General features: G+C 31.3%; 1 protein-coding gene across 2 annotated transcripts in view; it reads left to right on the top strand.

Moving 5' to 3' along the window:
- Positions 1–18,953, top strand: part of SEMA3D (semaphorin 3D) — a 227,111-nt gene that overhangs the window by 192,002 nt on the left and 16,156 nt on the right. For both annotated transcript variants that reach the window (XM_052000439.1, XM_052000438.1), the window contains 6 exons: positions 6,400–6,622; positions 8,472–8,560; positions 10,254–10,295; positions 11,694–11,851; positions 14,597–14,661; positions 18,344–18,483. In XM_052000439.1, the coding sequence (XP_051856399.1) occupies positions 6,400–6,622; positions 8,472–8,560; positions 10,254–10,295; positions 11,694–11,851; positions 14,597–14,661; positions 18,344–18,483 (717 nt within the window). The remainder of the gene's footprint in view (positions 1–6,399; positions 6,623–8,471; positions 8,561–10,253; positions 10,296–11,693; positions 11,852–14,596; positions 14,662–18,343; positions 18,484–18,953) is intronic.

Below are 18,953 nucleotides of genomic sequence, written 5' to 3'. Positions count from 1 at the left end.
TCATCTGCATCCTTCTGTAATGAATATCTTTTTTACTGAGGCAACTGGAATTATGTGACTTGCCCAGAGTCACACAACTAGAAACTATTAAGTGTCTGAGGCCAGATTTGAACATAGATCCTCCTGATTCCAGGGCTAAGTGTACAATCCACTACACCAACTAACTGCCCCAGTGTCATTCTTTTCTTTTGTTATAACTCCAAATTCATGAGGTGATCTTAGTCTTAAATGTAACAAAGTATTAACCATGCCCATCTCTAATCTTGATGTTTTGTTACCATCTTTCCAGTTTCCATGTTTCTGTATGGAGAAAGATGTCAATTTTACAAACTTGTTTATCATACTTTTTTTAGAGCCTTCATTCATGGATTTCATAGATTTGGTATTTTCTTATATTTCTTAGAATGTTGGAGCTAGAAGGAATCTCAGGAGATCAAGTCCAACCCTTTTATTTAAAAATCGAGGCCCAAGAGCCAAGTTACTGGGCCATATTTTTCACTTCCATAGATAATGAAAATACCTTAAGCATATTGCACTTTAAGGGTTGAGAAAATATATAACAATGCCAGGAGGAATGAAATATAAACATTATTATCTGTTTCCAGATGAGGAAGCAGAGGTTGAGATAAGTTCAATGAATTACTCAGAATTATATAGCTTGTAATTGTCACAGCTGGGGCTCTAACCCAGGCATCCCGATTTTTTTATTGGGTGCTCTTTCCCCTAGTCCACACTTTCCCTTCCTCCCTATCCCTGCCTTAATGTCTCTCAGACCTTATTTCAGGCTGACTCACTCATTTCAGTTCTTATCACTTGGAGAGACTAAGATGATACTATCATGTTTGCATTCACTCCCATGTCAGATTCTATCAAATTTATTTTGTTGTTTCTACTTTCATTCCAGGTTGCCAGGGTGAAAAGTGAGTTTTAGCCACTAATTGTGTCATTCCTCCCTTAACATAAGTCATTCCTCTGATTAGTCTAAAAGGAAACTCTAACCTGCAAAGTAACCTGAAAAAAGTGGGTGGAGGAAAATTTAAACAGCTGTCTGCTACAATGTCTAGGGGAAAAGTTCTTTTACTGGATAAAATCCATTTTTTTCTTCTCTTATCTAATGCTTTCCAAAGTCACTGTTAAATGTGCTTATACAAACATTTACGTCTGCCAAATAAAATAGCATCACACCTAGCTAGCTGTGGCTGCCAGCCCTGTTAGATAGAAGATAGATATTTGTTTCTTTGGGGTTTGTCCATTTATTCACAAAGTTTATCTGGACAGGTGGTGTTTCTTTTTATCCTCCTCTGTCTGTCTTTAATATTTCCAAGAAGATAGTTATATTTGTGGATTTTTTTTCATATCCCAGTTCTATCTTCAGGGACCCAAATCTTACTACAGTTTTCAACAAAAAATTCAGAGAAATAAATAACTTCTATCATTTATTGGTTAAATACATGGGGTTGAAGTGGGGAAAATCACAACATGTTGGTTGACAAGGCAGAAATGTAGAGTGTGATATGTCTACGCAGGTGAGAGCCAAAGAAAAGGCATGGCTCTATTCAAAAAGATAAATATAACATTTTTTAAGTACCAGAGAGAGTTTCAAAAAGAGAATATTTAAGTACATCTCAATATTAAGTAAAAATACTGGATTCTTTAATTTGGGGCCACTTATTTGTTTTATTAAAAGTTTTTCATCATATTTGTCACAGCTCCTTCATAGAGAATCTAAAGGAATCTCAAGTCAAAAAAAGGATCTTTGCTATATGATACCAAGCAAAATTACCATTGGCTTCAGTGAACTAAAATAACATTATTTAGTTAAAGATATACACAAGGGAAAAATTTTATGAAATCACTTTCATTTGTGAAAGTGCAAGCAAAGAATAGAACAAAAGAATTGGTGCAGATATCCAAAGTTTTACACAGAGAATAAAGAATTTGTCCATATTTTGGTAAAATGACTCAAAGTAAAATTCACATTTGAAGAAAGTATTTTTTAAAAGCAGAATCTTTTCTAATAATGAGTTAGATTCTAACAAATCTCTTCCTCATCTTTGTTTTATGTTTCTTTTGCAGTAAATTATTGTTGTTGTTGGACATGAACAACAGAAGCAATCGTTTTATCCAGAACTTTACTTAGAGTGTTTTGTGTTCATTGAGGTAGACTTTTTGATAACGTAAAATTTTTCAAACACTTAATAAGTTTACATGAAAGTCTGTGACTTTGAGATCAGGATATTGTAAATGTATCTGCTTTTTGTCTGTATGTGAAAAATGTCATCTTAGATATTTGGTGGGGGCCAAGAAATTTGTATGTTTGTTTTGTTTTGTTTTTATATATTATACAAAAGGCTTTCTGCCTTTCCTTTGATAGTAATCAAAGTAACCAGGTTACCTCTAACACACTCTGAAGTGTAAGCCATCGTGAATTGTCTTTTGACTGAGCTGGAATGTGTAACCTGTAATTGGGCATTAAACTCTGTATTCAGAGTTCAGTACTCATTTTGAGCTTCAATCTAATCCATTAAATATAGGATACTTGTCAACATTGATTTGCTAGACTCAGCTGTATGCTAACATCTAGAAACAGTTCAAGAGAGGGAGGAATTTCAAACTTTGATAAGTCTAATAAAGTGCTTTGAAAAACAAGATCCTAGTAAATTATGATAGAGGAAATGTAACTTTGCGCCCTGGAAACAGACATCAAAAGCAAAAAAAAAAAAAAAAAAGTATCAAGGAGGACAGCATTTCTAGTGCTTCTTATACCATGAATATTGATTTTGATCTAGCTGATGTCCTCATGTATGTGTTTATGTGTGTATAAGAGATAGAAATTTGCTGAATTGCCTAAGCATACCTAAGTAGTTCAGAGTTGGGCAGAATAGCTGCTAATGAATTCAAGATATTATACATTTAGATTTGGTTTATTTTAGAACCACTAACTCTGATTAAACATAATACATATGTGTATACATATGTGTATACATGCATGCATTTATAGCCATATATCAATATGTATATGTATATACACCTGCACATACATATATGTGTGTATGTGTGTGTGTGTGTGTATGTAATGGGTTTTTGAGCTAGGATTTAAGGGAAGCCAGGAGGCATAGATGAAAATGGTGAGGATTATTTCCTCATCATTATATAAAAAAGACATATACTGATATCTATTATTTATTTGTTTATTATTTAGACAAGGTCACAATATCTCTTGGATTCAGCTTTTCTCCTATTTTTAAATGAGATTAGAACATACAGCTTCTGCAGTCTATCCCAGCTCTCAATCTATAATAGATAGTCCCAAATCTAAAAGCCCATACTCTCTTTGTACCTCTTCTGTTTGCCTAACAGAATCCTTCATATTATTTATATATATAAACATAAATATATGTAATAGATTTCATCTATTCAATGTCATTTGTGGCTTATAGTGCTTCTCCCCCTTTAACTGGATTCTTCCCCAAGTTGCAACTTCCCTTCCGGAAGAAAATAGAATTTAATTGTGCCTCTATCTATCCTTTTTTAATGGGAATGTATTAGACTTCAGAGTCAGATAATAGATTATTAACTTTCTCCATGCAATGGCAGAATTTTTAGCATTTAGCAATTTGCAGATTAGTAGTCACCATATTTCGACCAGCCCTCCTCACTTCTTCAAGCAAGAATATCATGGTATGAAGTTTGATGTTTTAACTTTGATGTGAACTAGGGTTCTCAATTTACCCAATGCCTAAAATAACTGAAGGAACAGAAAATTGAAATGTTCTATCTAAGTTTCCCAAGTTCTTTCTTATCTTTATTTCTTTGTAAAATGATACTTATAAAAATGTATTTCTTTTAATATCCATCTGTCCATCGTTTATTCCATCCAGTGAAAATCTTTTCAAGTGTTTGGGGCTATACATATTATGGGACATAAAATTATCTGCGAACTAGAATTCAGTAATGAACTTGAAAGACATATATTGGTGGGACATGTGAAAAAAGAATAATAATAACATTGACATTTATATCACACTTTAAAAGTTTACAAAAGACTTAACAGATTTCATTTTAACTGTACAATGAGCCTTTATAGAGGTAGAACAAGTTAAATTATTCTGATGCCCAATACACACATATTTAAGTCCTTATTCCCTTCAGATACACTATATTAATTTTAATAAATTAAATGTTGAAAGAATAGTGTTTTCTGACAAAATGTGGCTAGAATAAACTAGAAAAGAGCCATTTACTAAATTGTTACTTGCCTAGTAAAAGACTCTCCAAAGTAATACCATTTAGTTTAGCTGTCTTAATTATTATCTGCAGAGGGCAGTGTAGACTTACTTTTGAAAGGAAATTTTTACAGACTCAGAAGAAAGTAATTCCTTAGATACAGAAATGTGAATTGGAAATTTTTCGGATTAGTTTTTTGGTCCTCTTGGGGGCAGCATAAGGTTTCTTCTTTAGTTCGTAATGTAATAATCCAGAGCACTTCAAAAATGACTTCATAAATATAGTTCCACAGATTAAAACAAAAGTTATTTTCTTCTAATCAACTGAAAAAATTTAATTCATATTAATAGGAAGACTTTTATTTCAAATATATATGAATTTATTTAAAATAAATGAAAATTAAAAAATTTAGCCAAGTTTTCCTATTATATTTTTCATTTTAGATTAGTTTCTAATTGATATCCTTCAATTTAAGTTGCTTTTTTTGATTTAAAAAAAGGTAAATCATATCCCAAAGTAATTTTTAACTTCAAGGTTTTTATTATTTAATAGTTAATTTGGTTTTAAGTGTAACTTTTTAATTTTTATTTTTCTTTGCCTTTCCTACACTGGCCCAGAATGCATTCTACCAATGTCAATAGGTCACTTGTCTTGAACTGAGAGTTCAAATCCTTACCTAGGACACTGAGAAGTTGTTTACTTGTCCATGATCCTGCAGGTTAATATGTGTCAGGGGTAAGAATGAATCCAACTAGGTTTGTCTTACTACAAGTTATCTGGTCTTCTGTGACATATTCTATTTTTTTAACCTGGAAATAAAGTACAAAACATTGAAATGCTGCATTAAATCCCTTTTCATTACATACATGAGGTTGCTTTTTGATAAAAAAATTTCGCATCTCTATATATCTGTATTCATATTTTCATGCATATATTTATGTGTGTGTACAGATATGTATGGATGTATATGGAAATTCAAGTACAGAAGCATGTCAATAAAAAAATGATAAACAAATAAATAACTTGGGTATCTAGATCTTTATTTCATTTCATATATGCTCACCAAGCAGTTTTACAAACAAGTAGAAATTGCCCACATGATAGAATTTCTAGGATTCTAGGAAAATCTTTTCTAACATTGTTCCTACATTATTTTGCCTAAAATTCTATCAAACCAAAACTGAAACCACTTTTTGGTCTTCCAGAATTCATATCAAAGTAAAAGTGTCTCATAGGAAAGATAATATTCTAAGCTAATACACTTTCGTAAAACTTGGTATTGTAGTGTAGATAGAGCACCATGATTGGGGACAGAAAAATATGAATTCAGTATTGAATTCTGACAATTGTGTGATTAGCTATGTGACCTTGGACAAATCACTTAACCCCTATTTGTCTTATTTCCTTATTTATTAAAAATTAGAGAAAAATGGAGAAGAAAATGATAGGCCACTTTGCTATCTTTGTGAAGAAAATTCTATGAACAAAGTCTATGAGGTTATATCAAGTTGGATACAACTAAACGACAGTAACATCTTTATGAGTGATTAATTTATAGTTTCTATCAACCTTACAGTATCTAGCCAGAATAAAAACTCTATGGAATTGAGGCAAAAAATAGTGTCCTGGATGAGTGGTAGTAATAAAACAATGACAGATAAAGAAATCATCAAGGTGACCATTTTCAGATTTTGCTGAAAAGTTACCCTGTGATTAGATGTTTCATTAAACATCTTAGTTTATTTTTTAGGTAATAATGAAAGCATGATATTTGAACATTGGATAAACCAATTAACCTTGTTAAGCCTCAGTTTCTCATCTATAAAATGAAGTATTAGGTCTTTCCTGAAATTAGAACTATCCAACTACTTGACAGTAGAATTATAGAGCAGATAGGTTGGATGGTACAGATTGAATTAGATAGACACCCAAGTTTCCAATCCTGAGATTCCATTATTCCTATGAGTGATCCATAAGGTCCTTTGAAGGGTGAAAATTAAATTTAATAAATTTTCCCTATGAACACATTTAGGCATTCCTAATGAATTTTGTCAAATTTCTCAATTGCCTCAATGTTGATAATTTTAAGCTTTTACTAATCTTATTGCCTGGAACCATGTAAAATATCTTGTTGAGGGAAGTTAATACCTTTTTTCCTCTCTTTCTTTTCAGTGTCCAAGCAAAACATATGATCCAATGATTAAGTCAACCAGAGATTTTCCAGATGATGTTATTAGCTTTATAAAGAGGCATCCTGTGATGTATAAATCAGTATACCCTGTGGCTGGAGGGCCTACTTTTACTAGAATTAATGTGGATTACAGATTGACACAGATTGTGGTGGATCATGTTATTGCAGAAGATGGTCAATATGATGTAATGTTTCTAGGAACAGGTAAGTTGGAAGTTTCATTTTATTGTATTCAAAAGATAATAAATCATTTTTTAAAAGTTAAGAAAGATTTACCTTGATCAGAAATACTTTTGATGAGCATTGTCTTGTTTCTCATTTGACCTAAAAGAAGTGTAAAAAAATTCAGTGTGACTTGGTGGTAATATCATAATAATTGTTAAAAGCATCTTTAACTTCAAAACTTCAATGTGTATGTTCTGATAATTAGTAATTAGAAAGAGATATGGAAAATATGATGTATATACTAGAAATGTTGCCTATTTAATGAATGTTTATGAGCTTATGAGAGTTCAAATATTGGTCCATAAAAGTGTGAATTATAAGGTTGAATCTGACAACAAAATAGAGGTGAAACACTACTTCTAACACATCAGTAAATGCCAAGTAAATAGATTTTGCTTCAGAAAAAAACAAAAAAAGAAAAATATAGAAATAAAATTAGAGAAGTTATAGATTAGAATGTTTTCTAAAAATGACATTTCAGGATAGCTATATCAAAAAGTACAATAAAATTTTATGTTTGAATTTAAATGAACGAAAGGTATCAAATTATGTTGCATAAAAACATTTTGACTTTTTAAACCTTACTGCCAAGTGTTTAATGTCCAAAATGTTCTGGAACCACCAGGTGGAGCTATATAGTTTTAACAGACATTTATAGTAATAGGAAAGTCACTGTGTTAAATACATATCCTGTATTTATGTTTACGAAAGAGGATATAAAATGATATTTCAAAAATCCCTTGGCCAACTTCATTAAAATATCAATAAAAGTAAAAAAAAAAGTTTGCCCAGGTCAAGTCATTATAGTATAACGGTAGTATATGTATTAGCACAGTTTATTTACCAAGATACCCTTTTGTTGTCTTCGTTAAAGAGAGAACATATGGAATTGTTAAGAAGTTATATGTACATTATAGTTCAAATGGTTTCAAAGATAAAACATTCATTTTATTTTCTATCCTCATTTTTTTTTTTTTTAGCAGAGTAAATTTAATAGATTCAGGTGAGAGGAGATGCATTTCTTTTCCTAGCAGCAGAAAATGCACATAGCTTAAGTGAATTGTACTTGTGCTTTCTCCTACCTCCCCAAAAAATTTCTAATTTAATGAGAAGACATAATGATACAGTAGATTGAGTGTTGGATTTGGCCCTAAATGACCTAGGTTCAAAATCCAACTTTGATGTTTCTTATCTATGTGAGCTTGGACAAATCATTTAAGCTCTCTATGAATCAATTTCCTCATCTGAAAATGAAGAGTCTGAAACAGATGGGCTCTTTGCAACCTTCTGGCTCCAAACCTATGTATGATCTGTTTTCCTCTTTGTTAGCATAATTGTCATTTCATTTATGTGCAAAGATAATGGTTTACATTATAAAAGAAAGAATCCTGAATTTTGCCTTTAAAAAGAATGAATAATAAATATTTCATTTTAAAGGCTTTTATCAATTACTATATGGTTGTCCCATTAATGAATATATCCTGAAAGGCATTGTCCTGTGTTCTATCTTTTAGGGTGTATATGTGAAAAGTTCAAGTTTCTCAAGTATAGTATATACGATCATATTGTCGAGAACACTAAAAAATACCAGGTCTTTCAACATTCCCTACATGTGTGTATTATTTCTGTGAACAACAGAAAACTTACAATACCTTGGCAGGAAAAGTTTTATATACATCATTTTTCATATATTCTATTTATTTTTTGTCTGAATTCTTTCAAGATATTTAAAGAAAAGTTATATAAGCAGTAGAAAGTCTTAGAAGTATGTTAATAATTAAGTAGAAGATAAAAAATGAAAGTTCCTAATTGATACATTTTGTTTTAGATATTGGAACGGTACTAAAAGTTGTCAGCATTGCAAAGGAAAAGTGGGATATGGAAGAGGTAGTTCTAGAGGAGTTGCAAGTATTCAAGGTAAGATCCAAATTCATAATACCTATAGATAATGTCATCCATTCTCTATTCTCTTTACTCTCCCAACTAGAGGGTGACTCTGAAACCTCCCCCTGAAACCTCCAAAGAAAATCCATGGAAGCCAATTACAATTAATACTTAGAAAAGTACTGTTCTTCCTCTGTGACATACCATTGAATCAGGAGCTTTAGGAATGCTTCTCCTTATTGCATTCTTTGAGAAGATAGTCAAGGACAAAAGGGTCACGTCAAATTAAAACCTATAATCTCTGTAGCTTTCCAGATTAAAATAGAGTATCCTATAAAATAGTTTGTAAATTATTCACCCCCTATTCCCAGAAAAATATTTACATATACATGGAATTTCTAATAATAAATAACATATGTGTGTTTATTCACACACATATATACACACATGTTGTTCAGTGATTAAATCATGTCAGACTCTTTGTTACCCTCTGGACCACAGCACACAAGGCCCTTCTAAGGCTTTACTCTCTCCCAAAGTCTGTCTGTCTCACACACACATATGGATGGATGAATATGTGTGTACATATATTGTATGTCATGTGAAAACTAAGTTATAACAGCTTAATGTATACTTCACTTACTTTTCAAAATACAACAGGCTGCCCTATATCTTTAGGAATTTCATAATTTCAGTATTGTTGACCCTTACTCCTTTAATGAAATTGAATCTTAAAAACCAGTTTTAAATTGTGTCTGTGTTATTGTTAGTGCCACCTAAATTTTAATTTATTTTTTCTTGTAAGAAAAGATTAAAAGGAGATTTATCTACTTTTCTTATACTGAGGGACTACATAAGAGCAAATTTTTAGAAATATATGTTCTTTTAAGATCTAAATTTGCTTGTTATTCTTCTTTGAACTTATATAGTACTTTTGGAGAATGATTTTTTTTTTTTTTTTAAAGTGGCTGTTTCCACATAAGCCTATATTAAAAGAAAAGGCCAAACCCTCTTGTATGAAGGGCATGAATTAATTAACATGAGTTCTAAAGGATTGGTTTCATGTTTTGATAATACAAGTGGTGAAAAAGCTAAAGTCTTAGACTTGATATCTTGCCTCAATCAAAACAAAACAAAATAAAAGTTTTTAAGTAGTTCCTAAGAGGTCATAAATGTCAGTTACCACCATTTGCTAAATTTGCTAAAGGAGACCTATAGGAAATGAAATATAATAAAGTGGCCAAACTTGAAAATCTTGATAGATAATAATAAGTAATTATGAGGCTATTTCTTTATACAGTTTTAAGATATGTGGAGAACAGTTAAGAAAAGTAGATTTAGAGAAGAAAAGTATTTTTCAAGAAAGCGAACTTTAAAAATTTTTTTCAAGCTAGATTTTTTCTTATGTGATCATAGTAAAATAATTTTACTTACAGGATTTTTAAAAAATCATGCTAATAGAATATGTAGATATGTATTTGTTTATATATGTGCACATATACATATATACACATACATACATACATACACATGCATGCATCCATACATATGAAGGGCTGAAAAATCCCTGAAACATTTAACCAATCAATACTTTTCCATGTTAATGGATTAACTGGACTTTGAAGTTTAATCTATTAATTAATAGATATTTGCTATATTGATTAGCTATAAATGGATAGAAAAATAAATGTAAAAATCTTCATCCATCCCTACCTTCTTTTTTCAGAATCCATCATTGATATTGAATATGGAGATATCTTTGAAACAAGTAAGTTCCATTTTTATTTTGTTGAGAGTGAGAAGGTGTTTTCTAAGCAAAGACGGATTCTTTGACTTATTGATGCCTTTGCACATTGTAGGCAATAAATATTAGTTGAATTAAATGAATGTAAAAATCAGTACAATTAAAAGTGATGAATAAGGTTCTCTTTTATCTAATTATGAACCATTGTTTACCCCAAAGTTAGTAAAAGTTCCACATTTTACAAATATGAAAAAAGAAAAGTTCCTTTCTTAGTTGCCCTTGAAATGGAGGCCTTGAAAAGTCTTCATGGTCCCACTGGCCTTTGTAGGGGTCAGTGACAATGACTTGACTCCACAGAGATTATCTTATGATCTTTGAAACCTAGTATTTACGGCTTACTTCTCTACAGTGTTACTCTAGATCTTAGTTGATGCAAATGAGGCAAAATATTTTTAAGTATTCTTATTCCAATCTTTTAAATTATTATAACTCTATGGCCAGAGTTAGGATGATGCTGATATGTATTAGCTGGTTGAAAATAAATGAATCTAGTAATAAGTCACACATTGATTATTTCTCCACTTTCTTACTTTGAGAACGTCTCAGAAGGGGGAGATTGTTCCCTCTCACTCAAGAAGATCATTACTCCTATTTGCCTATAGACTGCTAATTACGTAGGCAATTAAATACCATCCTCCTATGGTAGTTTATAATGCAACTGTGATGAATGTGCCATTACTTAAGATAATTGATCTAAATTAAATCATTTTATATTTATAAAGAATAAATTTTTTAACTTTCACAATTCACAGAAGCCAAAGCAGGATTTTTTTTTTGCTCAGATTCCTTTACTTCCTTGGAGTTTTCCATTTTTATCTGATATTCTTCAGCCTTAGTCAAGAACTCTTGAAATCCTCTTACCACACAATACCTAAGAAATATCAATAGCTAATGAAGTGATTTGTTAATTCCATGAGCAAAGTTTATAAAGCTCTTTGTGATACTTTTACATGGAAGCAACCATGTAAGATCCTTCTCATCATCAGATTTGCTGCACTTGATATAAACTACCAATGTACATTTTCAACTATCAAGGAAGAATTTGACATCTTAATTCCTCTATCTAGCAGCTGGTTTTTGACCTTCTTAAATTTCTGCCAATGTTACATTAGCTCTACAGAATGCTGTCCCTGTACTGCCATAGACATCTTGCCAACCATCGGGTCTGCCAGAGTTGAAAGTGATTGACTGTTTTTTTCACTCTTCCTTGTGTTTCTTCACAAGTGTTTTATAATGGGCAGGAAGCCCTATGAACCAGAGCAATGTTTAGGCCAATGAGTGTGGTATTTGAAGGGGAAAAGGAAAATTCTTAAGAATGGCCTGAAAGATGCTTTTAATTCATTTGCTTTGCCTGATTTGCAGCAACAATTGTACATTGGTTCCCGAGATGGATTGGTTCAGCTCTCTCTGCACAGATGTGATACGTATGGGAAGGCCTGTGCAGACTGTTGCCTTGCCAGAGATCCCTACTGTGCTTGGGATGGAAATGCATGTTCTCGATATGCACCAACTTCCAAAAGGTAAGAGATTTAAGAGGTTCATTTAAACTCCCTGTTCATGAGGAGCACCTTCCAAAAGTCCAGACTTAATTTCTTAGAAAGCAAATATAGGTAAAGTATAGCATATACTAGTAATGCATTTAAAATATAAATCTATATCTATATACACAGTTATATTTTCATATTGTATATAAATATATACAATATATTCACATATACAGTCTTTTAGGTTTTTGCTTTAAATGGAGTAACAATTTTTATGTAGGGTACTTTAATGTAGTGAGATGTAAATTTACCCTTCAATAAAATAGTTGATAATTCTACTTTTTGTTTACCTTTTTTTCATTATATAGCTAACAATGGAAATATTGTTTCTTTTGGCATATTTGTGAATACATATACTATGTGTATTCATAAGAATGTTATAAATATTGGCATTTTAACAGATATTATGTATGCCAGTGTAGGTACATGTATATATACATATGATATACATATACATGAGATAACATGAAATAATAGTCATTTGCATTCCAAGACTAAATATTTAAAACTCCTTTTTGAACCTATAGAGAATGTTATCAAATAACTTTTGATTTGTATTGAGTTTGTCTTTGGAAATTAATTAATTTGTTTGCCTGCGTATTGAGTATTATCCACTATTTTGGAAACCCTCAATCTATTTAGAAAATCTATTTCTCTCTCTCCTTTTCTTCTTTTTTTCCTCTTTTCATGGTTCTTTCTATTTTGACCAAGCTATAAAAGCAAGTTCTACTCATAGATCCAATCCTTCCACTAATTAATTTGGAAAGTGTGAGCGCTACCCTTTCCTACTTGGGGAAGTCTGCCCTTCTCTAAGCAACATGGAAGCACCCTTCCACATTCTTTGGTATTCATCATATTGATGCTCAAGTCAGTGCAAATATCCTATACCTTCTTGAGCTCAAGAGACTGGCCAGAATCAGCCTCCTTAGTATCTCAGATAATAAGTGTATTGCCAGCACAACTAGGGAAAAAAGTTAATTTTTTTGCTTAAGGAAAAGGCGAAGTCCAATTTAAAAGAAATCAGTTAATCTGTATAAATTTTTAAATGCAGAAGCTATTTTGTGGGTATGTTTTGTAGGAATTGTTTATGATATTCAATCATTTATTGATTTATTTTTGCAGTACTTTGAAGATTGGGATTATCATCATTTGCCCCTGTTTTCCTGGGTAGTAACAAATCAATAGTAACAGAGGACAAAAGCAAAGTCCTTAAGGGATGATTAATAAATTCCATTTAATCTTTGGTCTTAAATGTGCAAATATAATGAGTCTGGGTAGTGATTTTCAGTTAAGAGATGAAGATAGATATGTAAATAAAATTTGTTATGATTAATAGGGAGAATATATGCTCCTTTTAATACTCTAGAAGTGAAAAGAACAAGAATGTTTTTTAACCAGTAATGAATGAGGAATTGATCTTACCTTACAAAAGACAAGGTTCAGAACCATTCTTGACTTTATGCACTTTGACAAGTCCATGATGTTTTTCCCTCCCTAAAACTGTATTAGTCCATTATGATTTTTTGATCTTCCCAACATCGTGTTTACAATAAGCAAATGATGAAATGTTTGAATCTTACCCAAGAATTATAATCCAATCAATGCCATTCTTTTGAAGGATACAGGATTTTGCAGAAATCATGGCAATTGAGAGAAATGATCTCAGGGCAGAGTTCTGAGCTTGGAATCAGGTAGACCTGGGTTTAAAATCTTGCCTCTGACACTGATATTTGGGTGACCATGTAAATAATTTAACATTTTAAAGCCTTAGTTTCCTCATCTTTCTATCTTACAGAACAGTTGTAAAGTTCATTAAAAAAAAGTAATCCATTTTGCTCTGAAGCACTACATAACTATTATTACTAATACTATTACTGGAGAAGGGGGGAATAGTAAGTAAATGTTTATGTAAAATTAATCATGTGCTAAATACCATGCTTAGCATAACAAAAGTTGTTTCATTTTGATTCTACAACAATCTTCAGAGATAGTTCTGACTATTATCCCCATTTTACAGTAAAGGAAACTGAGGCAAATACAGGTTATATGGCTTGTCATTACTACAATCTTCCTTTCTTTCCTTCTGCCTGCTTTTCTTCCTCCTCCTCCTCTTCCTTCTACTATTACTACTTCTACTACTGTTGTTGCTGCCGCTACTATGGTCTAAGAAAATTAAATAGCCAAAAGAATTGAAAAGATCTGCTTCCATTTGATTAAAATATATATAGATAGGTACTTATCACCTCCATTTATTATCATATTAATATTATCAAAATATTAATTATCAAATCTAATTCAGAAGAAGAAATGAGGAGATTATTGGGTATATCAATATAATATTAAGTCAAAACTAATGCTCTCAAAGAATCCCTTTTCTTCTGTGCTTATATCAAACACACAGTTCCATGAGAATTCAGGGAGACAGATTTGTTTTCTTGCAACTGTTTTATAATGCAGTTACCTTTATATTCAAAATATCTACATAGTCAAAGAAAAAGGCAAGGGAGCATGTAAAAATTATATGGAACACTATTTTGTATTTGTTAGTATTTAAAAATGAAAATACTTTTTCTGAGATGAATGTCTATTTCTGTTCAAGTTTTAACAGGTGGCAGCAGCCCTGCATTACATTTCTATCTCTTCCACATTAGACATGGTTGTGTTCTAAGTCCAATTAGCTATTGCTGACTTGTAAAAAATATTTTAATTCACTTTCCATAGGCGAGCTAGGCGACAAGATGTAAAATATGGAGACCCCATCACTCAGTGCTGGGACGTAGAAGACAGTAAGTTTCTTATATTTGTTCATTTTGTTCATTTATTCAGTCAGGTTTATTGTAGTTGTCTCTCTTTAAAAAGTAGACATGTTTTTTTCTATTCATTTTTATTCTGAAGCATAGAATAATACTGTGAAATAATCTCTTTTACAGAAAGTAAGTTCTTTTTTTTTTTTAATAACTTTTTATTGACAGAACCCATGCCAGGGTAATTTTTTACAACATTATCCCTTGCACTCACTTTTATTCTGATTTTTTCCCTCCCTTCCTCCACCCCCTCCCCGCCGATGGCAAGCAGTCCTTAACATGTTAAATACGTTACAGTATATCCTAGATACAATATATGTGTGCAGAACCAAACAGTTCTCTTGTTGCATAGAGAGAATTGGATTCAGAAGGTATAAATAACCCGAGAAGAAAAACAAAAATGCAAGCAGTTTATATTCATTTCCCAGTGTTCTTTCTTTGGGTGTAGCTGCTTCTGTTCATCCTTGATCAATTGAAACTGAATTAGCTCTCTTTATCGAAGAGATCCACTTCCATCAGAATACATCCTCAAACAGTATTGTTGTTGAGGTATATAATGATCTCCTGGTTCTGCTCATTTCACTTAGCATCAGTTCATGTAAGTCTCGCCAGTCCTCTCTGTATTCATCCTGCTGGTCATTTCTTACAGAACAATAATATTCCATAACGTTCATATACCACAATTTATTCAACCATTCTCCAATTGATGGGCATCCATTCATTTTCCAGCTTCTAGCCACTACAAACAGGGCTGCCACAATCATTTTGACACATACAGGTCCCTTTCCCTTCTTTAATGTCTCTTTGGGATATAAGTCCAGTAGAAACACTTCTAGATCAAAGGGTATGAACAGTTTGATAACTTTTTGAGCATAGTTCCAAATTGCTCTCCAGAATGGCTGGATGTGTTCACAATTCCACCAACAATGTATCAGTGTCCCTGTTTTCCCACATCCCCTCCAACATTCGACATTATCTTTCCCTGTCATTCTAGCCAATCTGACAGATAAGAGACCTCAAGAAGAATGAGGTCTGAGGAGAGATGATTGAATGAAACAATTCAAATATCATTAATAAACTTGGAAAGAGCAATTATTGTAAAATGGTAGGGAGGGAAGCAGGACTGCAGTAGAATGAAATATGATTTCTTGGTAAAGAAATAGAAACAGAATGAAGACAACACTTTTCTAGAAGGTAGGAAATGTATAGGAGATGGGACAGAACAATAACTTGAGGGAGAAATGCCATTCATAATTCATAATTGCAACTTAGGTTATCTTAAGTTCCCAAGAAAGATTTTTAAATAAAATGTAGTGATTATATATTTTCTTTAAAGGGAAATAATTTAAGCATTTTGCACAGCAAAATGTTTTTTTTTCATATATTAAAAACAAAAAGTTTACTCGAAATTACTTTTAAATTAAATTAAGTATATTAATATATAATTTATCCTAGTTTAATATTAAATGTAATTTTATGACATCATAAGATAGGAAGAAATCAGATATTCCATCTCTATGTGTAAGATACAGACATGGTATGGAAAATGTAATTAAGAACAGAATTAAATTCTGGATTATCCTTAAATCAAAATGAGGGTATAAACTACAATACCTATTACATTAATTGAATTAACAAGGGGAGTTCAGTCAAGCAATTGATCATTTCAGGCAAACAATTGGTCATACAGAATTTTTCTCTAATTTGAATGAGTTTATGAAATAAATTTGATTTAATCTTTCCTTTGCATCTTTGAGTCTGTTATATGACAACCAAAGCAGATTATTAGAATATTTATTTGCTTTATCATAATTAGTATAATCCTTTTGGTTATATAACACCCCATTTCCAGAAGGTATCAATGATTACTGTATTTAAGTGTTCTCATGTTTTTGATGATCTTTCTCTTTTTCATCATAAATTGCATTATGAGACTAAAGAAACAATTTTTAACTATAGAAAATGATATTTTGTTGACTGCCACACACTGTAGCTTTCAAGTTGAAGTCATACATTGGTTGCTTGAAAAGGAGTAATTTATTATTACATATCATAGGCTTGAAAATTCTCCTTGAAAACAACAATCAATTGATGAAAAAAGAAACCCAATGAAAGAAATAACCCAATGGATATTTATATATGCATGAAGATTTCTTAATAATTCTGTTTGCTAAATGTTCTTGTCCATTCTTATTCCTTAGTCTTCTGCCTACCATTCCAACTAGGCTACTTTGCTGAATAAGCATCTGAAAATTTTATTCAAAAAAGTGTATGTACATATTCAGGTCCATCTGGCCTAGCAGCAGTCATTTTCTATTTGATCAGATGTGAGCTCTGGTTTTGAGATCACACATGGGACCCAAGCTTTGGTTAGTTGAGAAGGAATATATTACAGATGGTACAATTGATTTAAGAGAATAAGGTGTCTCATACACCTCTCAGAAAGTTTGCTATAAACTACTTCACACACACATGCACTTAGGACATATAGTCTTGAAGAATACTTCCATCACATTTTTCTTACTAAAATTAAAATAAAATGATGTAGAACAAAGTAAAATCCATTTTCTAAGTATTGGAACACATAGGTGATTCTACATATTTCTATCTAATAATACAATTTCTGCTATGAAAGCACTATATTAATTATTATATACCTTTAACTTTTGATAGCTTTTATCATTAAATCACACTAACAAAACATTTAGCATATTTTCAGCTAGGTGTTAGAGTATGGGACCTGGAGTCAGAAAGACTTGGATTCAAATATGGGTTTGAACACTTATTATTTGGTTAATATAGGGCAAATCACTTAACATTTGTCTCTCTCATTTCCTCACCTTTAAAAAAAAAAAAAAGATGATAATAGTGTCTATGTCTTCAAGTTGTTATGCATATAAAAGGTTTGTATAAATATTAGGTGTTGATATTATTCTCACAGGCCTGACTAGAGAGCTAAAAAGCTAATGAGCTATTTTTCTTTTTGTTCATTTTGGCTGAAAATAATAAAGATTTTTTCTTTAAAGTTTTACCTAATTAAGGGAAGATTTTTTTTTGGTTTAAGTTTTCCTTTACTCAGAGCACAAAATTTATTTTTAAGTTTTCTGTTTTGATAATTTTTTGAAAAAATAATACTTGTTAAATTTTCAAATAACAAGAATTGCTTTTTATTGACTTTCCCCTCCCCACTAGTATCCTGTACCCTTGAGTCAATTTAAAAAATTCTTGAATAAATGTCTACATAATTCAGCAAACCCCCCCCCCAAAAAAAAAAAAAACTTTAACCATGTCTGAAAATGTGTGTATTGCATTTTAAATTCATCATTAGGAATGTTTCATCTTCATTTATTTTTTGCACGTGGCTTATCATTGCATCAGTAAGAATTCTAAAGTCTTTCACCATAGTTTTTTTCTATAATATTATTGACAGTATTTTATTTTACATATCTTAAGAACTTCATAAAAATAAATTGTGTGGAAACATTGACCTAGAATTTTAAAAAAAGTTATTTGAGAGTTGATATTAAACAAAATTTGAGGTTCTTTTTCTTCAATAATATATTATGATTCTTTCCCTTACAGCATCTGTTCTAAATCAGTCCATTTTCCTATTGCTTTAAAAATCAGGTCGAGGTTAATCTCTTATACCATGTTTGCTTTCCAGGCATTAGTCATGAAACTGCTGATGAAAAGGTGATTTTTGGCATTGAATTTAATTCAACCTTTCTGGAATGCATTCCTAAATCCCAGCAAGCCTCTATTAAGTGGTATATCCAGAGATCTGGAGAAGAGCATCGAGAGGAGGTAAGTTTTAGTCACCAAGGAAAGGAATATTCATCCTGAGCAAAATATTATCAGAATACTTTTTTAAAAATTAACTTCAAGACACTTGTTATTGCTATATAGGAAATGTTGCTTTTAGCATCACAAGGTATTCTAATTTCATTCAATGTAAAGCAAAACTCATTTTATGACTAACAATGAAAATTTTATATTGCTTTCAAAATTAAAATGGGTTTATTTCATTATTTTGATTGAATACTTTCGAGAACAGATAAATTTTGAATGGAAAAAAATTCATAGAAAATCTTTTATCCTTTTTCATTGTCATAAATTCTTCAGGGCAGTCTCTTTGTTTTGGAAATTAAAAATTAAAAAAAAAGAAATGTTTTGTATATTTTTTTTGATTGTTAGTTTTTTAAATGCTAATGGACCACCAAAATAGTTTGTCTTTGACTTAGTTTTTAGATTGTAGGAAAAAAGCACAAAGTATA

Source organism: Antechinus flavipes, chromosome 5, assembly GCF_016432865.1.
Source record: "Antechinus flavipes isolate AdamAnt ecotype Samford, QLD, Australia chromosome 5, AdamAnt_v2, whole genome shotgun sequence".
In the NCBI taxonomy this organism is placed as follows: domain Eukaryota; kingdom Metazoa; phylum Chordata; class Mammalia; order Dasyuromorphia; family Dasyuridae; genus Antechinus; species Antechinus flavipes.
The sequence above is the reverse complement of the archived record's forward strand: the minus strand, read 5'-3'. Positions and strand labels throughout refer to the sequence as shown.